Here is a 16,762-nt window from a genome sequence, read left to right as displayed (position 1 = left end):
CCACTCGAAGTCTCTTCAAAGCTTTTAAAACAACTTTTAAAAAATCCACAAATGCTTCTACTGCTCTCCAACTGGAAAGACATCAGGAGTAGTTGTGCATATTCATTTGAACAGACCGAGTGCGCATACACAACCGTTCCTGAGGCCTTTCTGGTCAGTGGCAGGAGTTACAGTGTAAAAGATCCCATGAAACTATTTTGAAGAAAAACAGGGGAATTCCCCCTGTGTCCTGGCCGATATTTATCCCTCAATCAACGTCACAAAAACACATGATCTGGTCATTATCACGTTGCTGTGTGCATATTGGTTGCTGCCTTTCCTACATTACAACAGTCGGCCCCTCAAATGAATCAAAACACCATTTATCTTCACCTCTAACCTTCTCCATATAAATCTCTCCCCCCACAGTGACTTATTGTTTAAACATGTTATGATTTAAAAATTTTAATTTTTCCAATTAAGGGTCAATTTAGCGTGGCCAATCCACCTACCCTGCACATCTTTGGGTTGTGGGGGTGAAGCCCACGCAGGCACGGGGAGAATGTGCAAACTCCACACGGAGAGTGACCCGGGGCAGGATCGAACCCGGGTTCTTGGCGCCGTGAGGCAACTGTGCTAACCACTGTGCCACTGTGCTGCTCTTAAACATGTTATGATAATAAGCCACATAGATCATATGGTCCCAGGTTTGATCATCAGTCTAGGAGATGAATTAGCTTGACTCACCTAGGATGCTATGAGCAAAATTGGCCTCAGCACCTATTGGCTAAGGAGGAAAGACTACATTTTAAGACAGAATGCCTTCTACGGTCGAATAGTCGGTCTCATCGCACACATGAATGACCATTTGGGTAAGGTATCAGAAGTCTTTCGGCATCTGTGGAATCTCCCTTCGCAAGAGCTAGCACCTTCATAGCGACAATGACTACGCTGCAAAGGTTCTTCGTTGACAGTGAAGCCCTTTTGGATGTCCCAAGTTTACGAAAGATGCTGTAGAAATTAAAGTTTGTTCTTTCAATGAAAAATAAATGATCACGTGAAATTGAAAATTTTTGTCTTTATGATTGAATTAGTTGCTTTTTTACAGATTAAAGATGCTGAACAAGTTTCAAAGCGGTGATGATTGGTCAGTTTATTTGTCTTTGGTCATTTCAATACATTCTCTTGGTTGAGGAGCAGTGTTAAAGTAATCATAAATATAAAATGATTAGCAAACAGAAATTTGGTAACCGCAGGTTACACACATGCTGATAGAGAGTACAGAGAAATAGGCACCGTTAGGCTAGGAAGCACTTTATCTTTGACATACTGTACATGTTTGAGGCAGTATCTTTCTTCAAGATAATAATAATCATAATAATGTTTATTAGTGTCACAAGTAGGCTTACATTAACACTGCAATGAAGTTACTGTGAAAATCCCCTAGTCGCCACATTCCGGCGCCTGTTCGGGTACACGGAGGGAGAATTCAGAATGTCCAATTCACCTAACAGCACATCTTTCGGGACTTGTGGGAGGAAACCGGAGCACCCGGAGGAAACCCACGCACACACGGGGAGAAAGTGACAGTGACCCAAGCCGGGAATCGAACCCAGGTCTCTGGCACTGTGAAGCAACGGTGCTAATCACTGTGCTACCGTGTCGTCCAATAACCCTGAAATAAACTCCATAAATATGATCATTAATGTAATTAGTTTTGGCAAATGTTTGGTGTGTCACAAAGTTGCTCTTTCACTTAACATGGGTATGGATCCAGCCCAGATTGGTGGAATGGATGGCCTCTTCAACAGGACTTTGTGAAATGATTTGCCGTGATCCAGTTTTGGTGAGTGAAAGTCCACAGTGTGACATTGCAAAGTTGAGGAAAGTCATGCCGGTGGATTCAGGGCATTTGTCTAAGGCAAGATTTAAGGCACAGTAGTGAGTGGGGAACTTTACATCTGATCCATGCTGTTGTGAGCATGCAATCAACATTAGACTGGCGATTCTCTGAAGGGGAGTTGGCAGTTAAGATCCAAAGCCCAGAGAACATGTTGTGGAAAGATTCCATACAAAACGAGGAAAAACATTCACTGCAGCACAAATTCAATGGACATAATTCTGCTGTTTTCTGCAAACATAATGTATCTTCCTTCAATCAGTAAGGTGGTAACAGCTACATAATTATTGTCAATGCCACATCTCAGATTGTCCAAAAAGAGGCATGGCTCAAGCAGGGCAACAGCTGATCATTCCTCCCAACTTGTCGATGCTCCATCCAGTGGGCCAGAGGACGTCCGATCAAACCTGTCCAACAAGCAGCTTCAACCAGTCCAAGTCCCAGGCAATCCAACTCATTGCCTTCTCTCTCGCTGTGAGACAATGAAACCTGCAAGAATTTTCCATTCAGTTCCTATTTTTCGAGTCCCTTATTTAAATGTCAAATACTTCAAAGAAATACAGAGTCAACTTGGACAGTGATGGGGACACGACATCCCCTACATTTGGCCTTTGTTTTACTTGGTTAGGATCACTGTCCGTTTGTTCCTGTTGAATGGAGAGTGTGTGTGTGTGTGTAAAGACATGTCAGATGAGTACAGCTTCAGGCTTAAGTCTGATACTCCACGTGGTCAAATCACCTGACCCACACTGTCCACACATTAAGACTGCCTGGTTAATTGTAGCATTGGAGGGCATCATGTGCTCACGAACAGTGCCCCAGTCTGGCTTGGCACCCTCAGCAGAGGCGGATGAATTAGTTTTATGCTTACTTTTGGTGGCATATTCTGCGTACTGTCAGGGTTGGTCTCCACTGAAGTGTGAGTACGTTAGAAAGCTGAGTAAACATCAGCAGGCAGACAATAAGCCAGGCAATTCAACAATGTTGTTTCAGCTGCCTGTGTGTGCGTTCAGCTGCCTTTGTCCGTCCTCAAATTTACTCCCCCCACAAAACCATGATATTTGTTTAAAAAAAAGACAGGACATGCTCAGTGAATGCCTGGTGGCAGGTACGGAAACCGGTCACAGGGCCCACCCCCAATCTGTGCTAAGTTAGCTATTCTTAGCCAAAGAGGTTGTTACAACACTGTCATTGACCTCAGTCGCCTTGGGCCAGATATGGGGCGAGGGGGAACAACCAATTAGGATTGACTGAACAGCATGAGCCTTGGCTGTGATACCTAAATAGTCAAATAGCTTATTTTTTAATTAAAAAAAAAAATTCAGAATACCCAATATTCTTTTTTCCAATTAAGGGGCAATTTGGTGTGGCCAATCCACCTACCCTGCACATCTTTGGGTTGTGGGGGTGAGACCCACGCAAACACGGGGAGAATGTGCAAACTCCACACGGACAGTGACCCAGAGCCGGGATCGAACCTGGGACCTCGGCACCGCAAACCCAGTGCTAACCACTGTGCCGCATGCCGCCCTTGTCAAATAACTTTTTTTTAAATTTAGAGTACCCAATTCATTTTTTCCAATTAAGGGGCAATTTAGCGTGGCCAATCCACCTACCCTGCACATCTTTGTGTTGTGGGGGTGAGACCCACGCAAACACGGGGAGAATGTGCAAACTCCACACGGACAGTGACCCAGAGCCGGGATCGAAGCTGGGACCTCGGCGCCGTGAGGCAGCAGTGCTAACCACTGCGCCACCGTGCTGACCTCAAATAGTTTATTCATTTGACTCAGGTAGCAGTGTGTTGCTGGAATATATTGAACGGTGTGGCAGGATAAGCCACCAACATCTGGAATTAAACAAGTTTTTTTAAAAAAAGGGTAAAAAAGGATTCATAGAAACTAATTTGTCAATCCGACCCACGTGGGTGAATTACAGAAGGGCAATCGTGTTAAATGACAGATTGTCCTTACCACCCTCGTCACTCAGTTCTTTTTAGTCACTTTGTACAGGTTGATATTTTGCTCCTCGTTCCTGGAAAGAAGTTGGCACTGAAAATGCAGAGGCAGGATCTCCTTGTAGAAATAGTCAGTCGCGTGCTCACTCCGCATTTTGGAAGAGAGATAAATGGTGGCCCTCTCTGCACTGAGATGCTGCAGTGTCTGGACAAGTGAGGAAAAGGTCTCAGGAAGGTATACAATGTCGGAGCCCAGAACAATGCTGTAGTCAGAGGGAAAGTGCCTGTGGTTGCGGCCCCAGGATAAAGCACGGACCTGGCAGCGGTGTGCCCAGGAAGAGGGGACATTGGCCAAGACGTTGTTCTCTATTTGCTTCAAAGCATGTGGCAGGTCTGTGATTGTTACATCGCCACCTGATGAATATAAAGAAAGAATGACATCCCTCTGAGGGTTTTGGAGTCAGCCATGTTTATAAATCTCCAAATCCAAACAATAGCTTGCATTTATATAGCGCCTTTAACGTGGTACAAATGTCCCAACAGCTTCACAGCAGCGATGATCAAACAAAGTTAGACATTGAGCAACATAAGGAGATATTAGGTACAGGTGACCAAAATCTTAGTCAAAGAGGAGCATCTTAAAGGAAGAGAGAGAGAGAGAGAGAGAATGTGGTGGAAGGCTTTAGGGCGGAGATTTGACAGCTCAGTAGCTGAAGACACGGCCGCAAGTCGTGAGGAGATGGAAACGGGAGGGGGGGACGACACTGGAGGGAGTTACAGGAATAGGGAGGGTTTTAGGGGCTGGACAAGATTAGAGAAAGGGAGGGTTGTAGGGGCTGGAGGAGGTTACAGAGATAGGGAGGGTTGTAGGGGCGGGGGAGGTTACAGAGATAGGGTGGGTTGTGGGGGGCTGGAGGAGGTTACAGAGGTAGGGAGGGGGTGTGGGGGCTGGAGGAGGTTACAAAAAGAGGGAGGGTTGTATGGAGTTGGAGGAGGTTACAGAGATAGGGAGGGTTGTGGGGGCTGGAGGAGGTCACAGAGATAGGGAGGGTTATAGGGGCTGGAGGAGGTTACACAGATAGGGAGGGTAGCAGGGGGCTGGAGGAGGTTACAGAGATAGGGAGGGTTGTAGGGGACTGGAAGAGGTTACAGAGATAGGGAGGGGTGTAGGGGGCTGGAGCAGGTTACAGAGATAGGGAGGGAGTGTAGCAGATGGAGGAGGTTACAGATTTAGGGAGGGGGTATAGGGGCCGGAGGAGGTTACAGAGATAGGGAGGGTTGTAGGGGCTGGATGCGGTTACAGAGTTAGGGAGGGTTGTAGGGGCTGGAGGAGGTTACAGAGATAGGGAGGGGTGTAGGGGGCTTGAGGAGGTTACAGAGATAGGGAGGGGTGTAGGGGCTGGGGGAGGTTCAGAGATAGGGAGGGTTGTAGGGGCTGGAGGAGGTTACAGAGATAGGGAGGGTTGTAGGGGGCTGGAGGAGGTTACAGAGATAGGGAGGGTTGTAGGGGCTGGATGTGGTTACAGAGTTAGGGAGGGTTGTAGGGGTTGGAGGAGGTTACAGACATAGGGAGGGTTGTAGGTGCTGGAGGAGGTTACAGAGATAGGGAGGGTTGTGGGGGCTGGAGGAGGTTACAGAGATAGGGAGGGGTGTAGGGGCTGGAGGAGGTTACAGAGATAGGGAGGGCTGTAGGGGGCTGGAGGAGGTTACAGAGATAGGGAGGGTTGTAGCAGCTGGAGGAGGTTACAGAGACAGGGAGGTTCGTAGGGGCTGGAAGAGATTACAGAGACAGGGAGGGGTGTAGGGGCTGGAGGTGGTTACAGAGATAAGGGGGGTTGTAGGGGCTGGAGGAGGTTACAGACATAGGGAGGGTTGTTTAGAGTTGGAGGAGGTTACAGAGATAGGGAGGGAGTGTAGCAGATGGAGGAGGTTACAGATTTAGGGAGGGGGTATAGGGGCTGGAGGAGGTTACAGAGATAGGGAGGGTTGGAGGGGCTGGAGGAGGTTCAGAGATAGGGAGGGTAGTAGGGGCTGGAGGAGGTTACAGAGATAGGGAGGGTTGTAGGGGGCTGGAGGAGGTTACAGAGTTAGGGAGGGTTGTAGGGGCTGGTGGAGGTTACAGACACAGGCAGTGTTGTAGGGGCTGGAGGAGGTTACAGACATAGGGAGGGTTGTAGGGGCTGGAGGAGGTTACAGAGATAGGGAGGGGTGTAGGGGCTGGAGGAGGTTCAGAGATAGGGAGGGTTGTAGGGGCTGGAGGAGGTTACAGAGATAGGGAGGGTTGTAGGGGCTGGATGCGGTTACAGACACAGGGAGTGTTGTAGGGGCTGGAGGAGGTTACAGAGAAAGGGAGGGTTGTGGGGGCTGGAGGAGGTTCAGAGATAGGGAGGGTAGTAGGGGCTGGAGGTTACAGAGATAGGGAGGGTTGTAGGGGGCTGGAGGAGGTTACAGAGTTAGGGAGGGTTGTAGGGGCTGGTGGAGGTTACAGACACGGAGTGTTGTAGGGGCTGGAGGAGGTTACAGACATAGGGAGGGTTGTAGGGGCTGGAGGAGGTTACAGAGATAGGGAGGGGTGTAGGGGCTGGAGGAGGTTCAGAGATAGGGAGGGTTGTAGGGGCTGGAGGAGGTTACAGACATAGGGAGGATTGTAGGGGCTTGAGGAGGTTACAGACATAGGGAATGTTGTAGGGGCTGGAGGAGGTTACAGACATAGGGAGGGTTGTAGGTGCTGGAGGAGGTTACAGAGATAGGGAGGGTTGTGGGGGCTGGAGGAGGTTACAGAGTTAGGGAGGGTTGTAGGGGCTGTAGGAGGTTACAGAGATAGGGAGGGGTGTAGGGGCTGGAGGAGGTTACAGAGATAGGGGGGCTGGAGGGGGCTGGAGGAGGTTACAGAGATAGGGAGGGTTGTAGCGGCTGGAGGAGGTTACAGAGATAGGGTGGGTTGTGGGGGGCTGGAGGAGGTTACAGAGATAGGGAGGGTTCTGGGGGCTGGATGAGGTTACAGAGATAGGGAGGTTCGTAGGGGCTGGAGGAGGTTACAGAGATAGGGAGGTTCGTAGGGGCTGGAAGAGATTACAGAGTTAGGGAGGGGTGTAGGGGCTGGAGGTGGTTACAGAGATAAGGGGGGTTGTAGGGGCTGGAGGAGGTTACAGAGATAGGGAGGGTTGTGTGGGCTCGAGGAGGTTACAGAGATAGGGAGGGGGTGTGGGGGCTGGAGGAGGTTACAGAGATAGGGAGGGTTGTAGGGGCTGGAGGAGGTTACAGAAAGAGGGAGGGTTGTGGGGGCTGGAGGAGGTCACAGAGATAGGGAGGGTTATAGGGGCTGGAGGAGGTTACAGGCATAGGGAGGGTTGTTTAGAGTTGGAGGAGGTTACAGAGATAGGGAGGGAGTGTAGCAGATGGAGGAGGTTACAGATTTAGGGAGTGGGTATAGGGGCTGGAGGAGGTTACAGAGATAGGGAGGGTAGTAGGGGCTGGAGGAGGTTCAGAGATAGGGAGGGTAGTAGGGGGCTGGAGGAGGTTACAGAGTTAGGGAGGGTTGTAGGGGCTGGTGGAGGTGACAGACACAGGGAGTGTTGTAGGGGCTGGAGGAGGTTACAGAGATAGGGAGGGTTGTAGGGGCTGGAGCAGGTTACAGAGATAGGGAGGGGTGTAGGGGCTGGTGGAGGTTACAGAGATAGGGAGGGTTATGGGGGCTGGAGGAGGTTACAGAGATAGGGAGGGGTGTAGGGGCTGGAGGAGGTTACAGAGATAGGGAGGGTTGTATGGGCTGGAGGAGGTTACAGAGATAGGGAGGGGTGTAGGGGACTGGAGGTTACAGAGATAGGGAGGGGTGTAGGGGCTGGAAGAGGTTACAGAGATAGGGAGGGTTGTATGGGCGGAGGCGGTTACAGAGATAGGGAGGGTTGTAGGGGCTGGAGGAGGTTACAGAGATAGGGAGGGGTGTAGGGGGCTGGAGGATGTTACAGAGATAGGGAGGGATATAGGGGGCTGGAGGAGTTTACAGAGATAGGGAGGGGTGTAGGGGGCTGGAGGAGGTTACAGAGATAGGGAGGGTTGTAGGGGACTGGAGGAGGTTACAGAGATAGGGAGGGTTGTAGGGGGACTGGAGGAGGTTACAGAGATAGGGAGGGGTGTAGGGGCTGGAGGAGGTTACAGAGATAGGGAGGGTTGTAGGGGCTGGAGGAGGTTACAGTGATAGGGAGGGGGTGTAGGGGCTGGAGGAGGTTACAGAGATAGGGAGGTTTGTATGGGCGGAGGAGGTTACATAGATAGGGAGGGGTGTATGGGCGGAGGAGATTACAGAGATAGGGAGGGTTGTATGGGCGGAGGTGGTTACAGAGATAGGGAGGGGTGTATGGGCGGAGGAGATTACAGAGATAGGGAGGGGTGTATGGGCAGAGGAGGTTACAGAGATAGGGAGGGGTGTAACCCTGCTAGTAGGGATACCGGCAGGTTCCTTTGACTGTCCGCGCAAAGGAAATCTCTGCCTTTATAAGTTGCTGTCTTCCAGGTTTATCTGGAGTTGAGGGGTAAGACTGCCAGCTCCCAGTGACAGACCTTTTATCAGATTTCATTGGGCTACCTGGTCAATCCTTAGCAATTCCACAGAGTACCAACCACCTGCTTGGCTCAGCTGTTGGATTAACAAATCTGCCACAGGGAGGCTTAAGTTGGTTGCAGACTTCCATTGCCAACTGTGCCATCATGGGGACATCTCCATCCCAGGAGGGCAGCAGTCACTGTTTGATCAGCAATCCAATCCTCCACTGTGGGCATAGAGAGGGGGGTAGAAGCAATGGTGGGAAAGTACTTCCTTAGGAGATGGTGACTCTGTGGGGTGGGTACCATCACAGGCAGGTACAGTCCAGAGCAAGGTGTGCCAAGGAGAAAGAATCAGCTTGGCAGCATCACTCCAGCATGACCACTCCATGTAGATTGGCCAAAATAGAGCCGTACACAGAATCACAACATTGTCACTGTGCAGAAGGAGGCCACTCGACCCACACTGGAAGCTAAGTAAATGAAAGAAAAAGATTAAAAGCAGTTATCGTTTCAATTCAGGGATTGAGGAACTGTAAGGATTAATGCAAATCCACCATGGAGTGTGTAAGCCTCTCTTTGTGTACAAGTCCACGCAGTGATCTTTTAAATTTTTTTTATTTTTTTTTAATTTTTCCTTTTCTGAGTTACCAAGCCAGGGCTCAGAGTGTGGGTCAGGGGCGAACCCCTAATCCAGCTCCTCGCCTGCTCCAAAAAACTAATTCAAATTGAATCGAATTCATGGTCCCCACAAGAGAGACATACCAGATCTGAACCAAAGGCTCAATCTACAGACACTTGATCGTAGCCAAAAGGCCGAGAAGCGATCACGCAGTGATTTTAAAAGGGTTATTTGAGTGTGAGGCGCAGGCTCTATTCTCACCGCACACGCACTAGATAGCAGCCAGCAGCCAGCAGCACAAATTCTGGCTGGTTAGCCTTCCTCAGCCCAGAGGCACTGAGGCTAATTGCAGCACCCCTGCCTGAACTCAGTAACCTCAGCAGGGACCACAGATTGAATATGGGACCTGTCTAGTCTATATACTGTAGTAACCTAGCCAGCTGTGACATCAGAGGAATGACAGCAATAACGTGTAGATCAATGGAGGGGAACTATCTGTTTAGCAAGCAAACTTTAAAAAAAAATTGTACCCACCTCCCTCCCCCATCAACACAAAACATATCATTACTTCAAAAGCATAATACTGCAGATACGGAGACCCTTAAATCGAAACAGAAAATGCTGGAAATACTCAACAGGTCAGGCAGCTTCTGTGGAGTGAGAAATTGGCCAAGGATTAACATGGTTTCTCGCTCCACGGATGCTTGCAGTCCTGCTGAGTTCTCCCAGCACGTTCGCCTCATATTCCGTGTGCGTTACTGTCTGTTTTCCTCTCTCACATTACACGCTTGGCTTGGATACTTTAAACTTACCCAACAGCACAGCCAGAATCCCCACAATTCCAGTGCCTGCACCCAGTTCGATTACCTTCCTCTCACAGAAGCTCACCTTCTGCTCTTCAAAGTACTGACAAAGAGCCAGAGCCTGAAAAGATCACACATTCACATGAAACAAATTCATTTAGAGGCTGGTGTGCCGCATGGTGGCCTCAGCACGTAGTGCCAGAATACAAGAGAGAGAGAATGAAAAAGGACGTGTATTTAAATTGCACCTGTCACTGCCTCAAAGCCTCCCAAAGTGCTGTACAACCAATGAAGTGCTTTAAAGTGTAGTCACTGTTGTAATGTAGCAAACACGGCAGCCAAATTGCACACTGCAAGCTCCCATAGTCAGCAATGTGATAAATGATCAGATAATCTTTTTGTTCGGTGTTGGTTGAAGGCTAAATGTGGCCAGGACACTGGGCAGAACTCTCCTGCTCTTCTTCAAAATGGTATAACGGGATCTTTATCATCCACCCGAGAAGGGGAGACTCGGTTTAATGTCCCATCCGACAGGTGAGACATTAGTGCAGCATCTCCTCACTACTGCACTGGCCAAGCAGCAGCCTGGATTTTTGCATCTCTGGAGGGAGACTTGAACCTTGAATTTTCTGACTCCGAGGGGAAGAGTGCTCTCACTGAGCCACTGCTGACACCTACATTCAAAGGTCTACGTGTGGGGAGAAGGAGCAGCTGTCACCAGGCTAATCTGCCACCAGGTAAGAATTTGCATTGATGTGTCACCTCATCACATCCTCAAGATGGCCCAGCCAATGATTTACTTTGAAATGTAGTTACTATTGCTCTGTCGGAAACATGATAGCCAATTTGTGCGTAGGAAGGTCTCACAAAGATAAGATAAATGAGATGAATGGGTGCACTGAGGGGGGAAAAGGGATAACATTTGATCAGGACACCAGAAGGGACTCCCTTGCTTTTTTTCCAATAGTAATTTTTACATTTACCCGAGCAGGCAAACATGCATTCAGTTGGATGACACCTCTGACAGTGCAACTCTACTGCACGGAAACGTCAGCTAGATTATAATTAGGTGCCAGTCTTGGAGTGAGCTTTGAGCCCAGATACCTTTCTCACTTGGGAGGGAAAATACGGCCAACTAAACCCAGCTAAAATAGGAGTGTGGCAGATGAATAAATGAGAAGTGACGGGATTGATTTTTCTCCATCTAATACATATGCAGGTCGCTATACTTACAGAATCCCAGACTGGAGCAGCAACTCCTAGATCAGCGCTGAAGTTCTGGGTGATCTTTAAAACATGCCCACAAAACTGGTAACTGCTCTCCTCTGTGTAATAATCGGAAAAGAGTCCAACCTCATTGGGGAAAACACTGCACAAATGTTCGTCCACTTGGGGTTGCATCATCCTTCCTGGCTGGATTATTTTTCACTGGAGCAAGGATAGTTTGCAGTTTCCCCCTGCCTCCATCTGATCGCAAGAAGAATGTGTTCCAAGTCGTGTTTCCTTTTGTGGAAGAGAAAACAGGGAGAATAAAATAGTTGTGCTTTGAAATGGGGAGGAATTTTGAAGTATTTGGGTTGGTCCTGTGTGAGGGTGTGTGTGTGTGTGTGTGAGGGGGTGTGGGGTGTTTGTGTGTGGGGGGGCTGGGCTACAATACCTACACCTTTGAAGTGGAGATGCCGTTGTTGGACTGGGGTGAGCACAGTAAGAAGTCTTACAACACCAGGTTAAAGTCCAACAGGTTTGTTTCTAACCACTAGCTTTCGGAGCGCAGCTCCTTCCTCAGGTGAAGGTTGTCACAAGTAGGCTTACATTAACACAGGCAGCAAGGTAGCACAGTGGGGCTGGTTTAGCACAGGGCTAAATAGCTGGCTTTGAAAGCAGACCAAGGCAGGCCAGCAGCATGGTTCAATTCCCGTACCAGCCTCCCCGAACAGGCGCCGGAATGTGGCGACTAGGGGCTTTTCACAGTAACTTCATTTGAAGACTACTTGTGACAATAAGAGACTTTCAGCGCCAGGGACCCAGGTTCGATTCCCGGCTTGGGTCACTGTCCGTGCAGAGTCTGCATGCTCTCCCCGTGTCTGCGTGGGTTTCCTCCAGGTGCTCCAGGACACTGCGTGGCATTCGCCGGAGGAAGGAGCAGCGCTCCGAAAGCTAGTGATTCAAAACAAACCTGTTGGACTTTAACCTGGTGTTGCAAGACTTCTCACTGCGTATACCTTTGAAGTCACTGCTCAGGTACCCTCTGCAATACAGATAACTGAACAGGCAGATCCAGTACTTACAAATGGGAAGAGTCCTTTGCTTTGGTAGCCTCCTGAAAATGCCCAGCTCTGCTCTGGCTGAACAAAGTCAGAAACCTGACAACAAAATCTGACACCTTGAAGTGTGATGATGCACAAAATGATGTTGTTGTCAGGTTTGCAGGTCAGCTCACCAAAGGTTCACACAAAACAAGAACTTTGTTACAAGAACTATTCATAAATTGATTTTTTTAAAAAAAAGTTATCACAAATGCATATGTTTAAATAGTTCGTGAACACTCTTCCATCACAGCTTTCACCCCCGACGCATTAACACTTTCCGTGGAGAAAGTAAATATCAAGTATATAACTTTCTCGTGAACACTCTTGACACCTCATCCGTACCGGGCGCTCGAGCTCTTTGGGGGCGGGTCCACGTCCCAATTGGTCAATTAAACGTTATCTCCGCTTCTGACTGGCCAGCCGGGATGCCGATCATCCCACTGGTGGGGCGGGCTAACATCCAATTGGTCCAGTTCTCGCGAATCTCGTTTCTAAGTGGCCAGCCGGGATGCCAATCAGCCTAATGGTGGGGCGGGCTAACATCCAATTGGTCCAGTCAGCGCGAATCCCGCTTCCGAATGGCCAGCTGGGCTGCCAATCATCCTACTAGTGAGGCGGGCCTACATACCAATTGGCCCAGTGAACAGGCATCACGATGCCGATTGGTCAGCGTGGCTGCCCATCACCCGGCTGTCCGGCCCATTGGCGGGACGCGGAGGGTTTGTCGCTCTGTTGATTTCGGAAAGTCTGCTGCGTGGCGTCCGGCCACGGAAGCGATCGTTCATCAATAACCTCGACGGTGAGGCGCCAGGACCAAACTTAACCGCGAGCGGCCAACAGCTTCTCGAAATCACTTCACAAAGGAGGCGATGTGGAAAGCTCCCATTGCTGGCTGAAGCCAGCTAGCGACAGGGAAGGGAAATTTTCATTTTCCAAAATATGAAGGCAAATATGTCCCGTGGCGTGGATTTAATCTCAACGTCAAACAGGGTCAGAGGGTGCAGATAATTGCTTCAGACCCAAACCTCTCAGCCTCTAAAGATTCCCTTTAAAACCGAACACTTTGCCCCAGATTTTGGTCATTTGTCATAATAATAATCTATTATTGTCACAAGTAGGCTTACATTAACATGGGCAGCCGGGTACCACTATGGTTAGCACAGTCGCTTCACAGCTCCAGGGTCCCAGGTTCGATTCCGGCTTGGGTCACTGTCTGTGCGGAGTCTGCACGTTCTCCCTGTGTCTGCGTGGGTTTCCTCCGGGTGCTCCAGTTTCCTCCCACAGTCCAAAGATGTGCAGGTTAGGTGGATTGGCCATGATAAATTGTCCCTTAGTGTCCAAAGATGTGCAGGTTAGGTGGATTGGCCATGATAAATTGTCCCTTAGTGTCCAAAGATGTGCAGGTTAGGTGGACTGGCCATGTTAAATTGTCCCTTAGTGTCCAAAGATGTGCAGGTTAGGTGGATTGGCCATGATAAATTGTCCCTTAGTGTCCAAAGATGTGCAGGTTAGGTGGATTGGCCATGATAAATTGTCCCTTAGTGTCCAAAGATGTGCAGGTTAGGTGGATTGGCCGTGTTAAATTGTCCCTTAGTGTCCAAAGGTGTGCAGGTTAGGTGGATTGGCCATGTTAAATTGTCCCTTAGTGTCCAAAGATGTACAGGTTAGGTGGATTGACCATGATAAATTGCCCTTAGTGTCCAAAGATGTACAGGTTAGGTGGATTGACCATGATAAATTGCCCTTAGTGTCCAAAGATGTACAGGTTAGGTGGATTGGCCATGTTAAATTGCCCCATAGTGTCCAAAGATGTGCAGGTTAGGTGGATTGGCCATGTTAAATTGTCCCTTAGTGTCCAAAGATGTGCAGGTTAGGTGGATTGGCCATGTTAAATTTACCCTTAGTGTCCAAAGATGTGCAGGTTAGGTGGATTGGCCATGACCAATTACCCTTAGTTTCCAAAGATGTGCAGGTTAGGAGGATTGGCCATGTTAAATTGTCCTTAGTGTCCAAAGATGTGCAGGTTAGGTGGATTGGCCATGTTAAATTGTCCCTTAGTGTATAAAGATGTGCAGGTTAGGTGGATTGGCCGTGCTAAATTGTCCATTAGTGTCCAAAGATGTACAGGTTAGGTGGATTGGCCATGTTAAATTGTCCCTTGGTGTCCAAAGATGTGCAGGTTAGGTGGATTGGCCATGATAAATTGCCCCTTAGTGTCCAAAGATGTGCAGGTTAGGTGCATTGGTGATGATAAATTGTCCCTTAATGTCCAAAAAATGCTGGGTTACAGGGATAAAGAGGGATAGGGTGGAGGCGTGGGGTGCTCTTTCCAAGGGCCTGGCTTTGATTCCAGCCCTGGGTGACTGTCGGTTCGGAGTTTGCACGTTCTCCCCATGTCTGTGTGGGTTTCTTCCGGGTGCTCCAGTTTCCGCCCACAGTCCAAAGCTGTGCAGGTAGATACCATAGATTGGCTATGGTAAAATTGCCCCGTGGCATCCAAAGATATGCAGGTTAGGTGGGGTTACTGGGTTAGGGTGGGGGAGTGGTCGTAGATTGTCTGCTCTTTCAGAGGGCTAGGGCAGACCTGATGGGCTGAATGGCCTCCTCCTGCACTGCAGGGATTCTATGGATAGAGCATTAAATATATTAATATATCCTTGTATTTTTGCACCTAGTCTTATCCTGTGATCCTTTGTTGCCAGTGTCTTTCTTTACAATTATTCAGCGCTCAATACTGAAATGGCAGAGTATCCTTGAGGGGCTGAATGACCTGTTTCTGTTCCAATCTCGGATCACTGCTGATTTGCACGTTTTAATCACTAATACTGACAGCTTCTCTGTCACCTTGTTCTGAAATTGTTCAAAATTATCCGAGACCTAACAATAACTTCCCCTTCTACTTATTTCATGTGATCACTGTCCCCTTTCTGTAACTGTTCTATCTCGCTGAATCTCTGATACTGTATGCCCACACCCCACCCTGTCATTGGGATACTAGCCCCAGAATGTTCAGCCAATCTGCCTAAGTTCACCATGGATTATCTTAGTACCACATCTCCACTGAACTATTTGAAGAACTGTCACTAATACTGAGGCAGCATGGGGTGAAGTAAAAGAGTGGAGAGGTTCCTATTGCCAGCGGGTTTAGAGATGGTATTCAGTTCTCAATGGGTTAAGTCTCCGTGCAAAATGAGACTGATTACATTTACTGCTCCAGAGGGTCAATGTTCACTTTCATATTCTGGCCATGGACTCCCCTCTCGGTTCCCCTGCCACGTAGGCAGTTCTTGCTTCATCTCACTGCTGCCTGAAATCAACTGAACCGTACCTTAGAAAAACAAAACAAGCAGAAACACAATTGTGCTGACTCGCTGGAGGTTGGCTCGCTCACTCAGAATCTCATGTTCATTTGGCTTTCAAAGCTTCATGACATAATCTGGCGATTCGTCGGTGCCCTGTGTTTAATGGGCTATACCATCAGAAATGTGTTATTCATAGAATCATAGAATTTACAGTGCAGAAGGAGACCATTCGGCCCATCGAGTCTGCACCGGCTCTTGGAAAGAGCACCCCACCCAAGGTCCACACCTCCATCCTATCCCCATAACCCAGGAACCCCACCCAACACGAAGGGCAATTTTGGACACTATGGGCAATTTTAGCATGGCCAATCCACCTAACCCGCACATCTTTGGACTGTGGGAGGAAACCGGAGCACCTGGAGGAAACCCACGCACACACGGGGAGGATGTGCAGACTCCGCACAGACAGTGACCCAAGCCGGAATCGAACCTGGGACCCTGGAGCTGTGAAGCATTTGTGCTATCCACAATGCTACCGTGCTGCCCACAATGCTACCGTGCTGCCGAGTAGATTATTATTGGTCAACAGTCCAGACAGGCCAAGGGTGAACTAAATGCCTGACCAAGGTCTTGCTCTCAGCAAGGCCTCTGATTGCAAGGTCCAAATGCAGTAATATGGCAACCTTTTACTGCGCTGTGATATTTGTTTTAATATGAAATTCATTTTTTCCAAGTAAGGGGCAATTTAGTGTGGTCAATACAGCATGCTTGCCTTCATCGGACGGGGTATTGAGTACAAGAGTCGGCAGGTCATGTTACAGTTGTATAGGACTTTGGTTAGGCCACATTTGGAATACTGCGTGCAGTTCTGGTCGCCACATTACCAGAAGGATGTGGATGCTTTAGAGAGGATGCAGAGGAGGTTCACCAGGATGTTGCCTGGTATGGAGGGTGCTAGCTATGAAGAAAGGTTGAGTAGATTAGGATTGTTTTCGTTGGAAAGACGGAGGTTGAGGGGGGACCTGATTGAGGTCTACAAAATTATGAGAGGTATGGACAGGGTGGATAGCAACAAGCTCTTTCCAAGAGTGGGGGTGTCAATTACAAGGGGTCACGATTTCAAGGTGAGAGGGGGAAAGTTTAAGGGAGATGTGCGTGGAAAGTTTTTTACGCAGAGGGTGGTGGGTGCCTGGAACGCTTTGCCAGCGGAGGTGGTAGAGGCGGGCACGATAGCATCATTTAAGATGCATCCAGACAGATATATGAATGGGCGAGGAACAGTGGGAAGTAGATACTTGGAAAATAGGTGACAGGTTTAGATAAAGGATCTGGATCGGCGCAGGCTGGG

General features: G+C 48.8%; 1 protein-coding gene across 2 annotated transcripts; it reads right to left on the bottom strand.

The window, feature by feature from the left end:
* Nucleotides 1-1,106: 1,106 nt before the first annotated feature.
* On the bottom strand, nt 1,107-12,476 carry LOC140405499 (EEF1A lysine methyltransferase 3-like). Of its 2 annotated transcripts, none has more exons than XM_072494018.1 (4): nt 12,455-12,476; nt 11,037-11,306; nt 9,813-9,924; nt 1,107-4,250 (listed from the first exon to the last, which is right to left on the bottom strand). In XM_072494018.1, the coding sequence occupies exons 2-4, from the start codon at nt 11,205-11,207 to the stop codon at nt 3,865-3,867; spliced, it is 669 nt and encodes a 222-aa protein (XP_072350119.1). In that variant the 5' UTR covers nt 11,208-11,306; nt 12,455-12,476; the 3' UTR covers nt 1,107-3,864. The 2 variants fall into 2 exon arrangements, with proteins under 2 accessions (XP_072350119.1, XP_072350118.1); XM_072494017.1 differs by lacking the exon at nt 12,455-12,476 and adding an exon at nt 12,092-12,441.
* Between the last annotated feature and the right edge of the window lie 4,286 nt (nt 12,477-16,762).

The sequence above is a fragment of the Scyliorhinus torazame genome, chromosome X, assembly GCF_047496885.1.
Source record: "Scyliorhinus torazame isolate Kashiwa2021f chromosome X, sScyTor2.1, whole genome shotgun sequence".
Lineage (NCBI taxonomy): Eukaryota > Metazoa > Chordata > Chondrichthyes > Carcharhiniformes > Scyliorhinidae > Scyliorhinus > Scyliorhinus torazame.
This window is presented reverse-complemented; position numbering and strand designations above follow the sequence as displayed.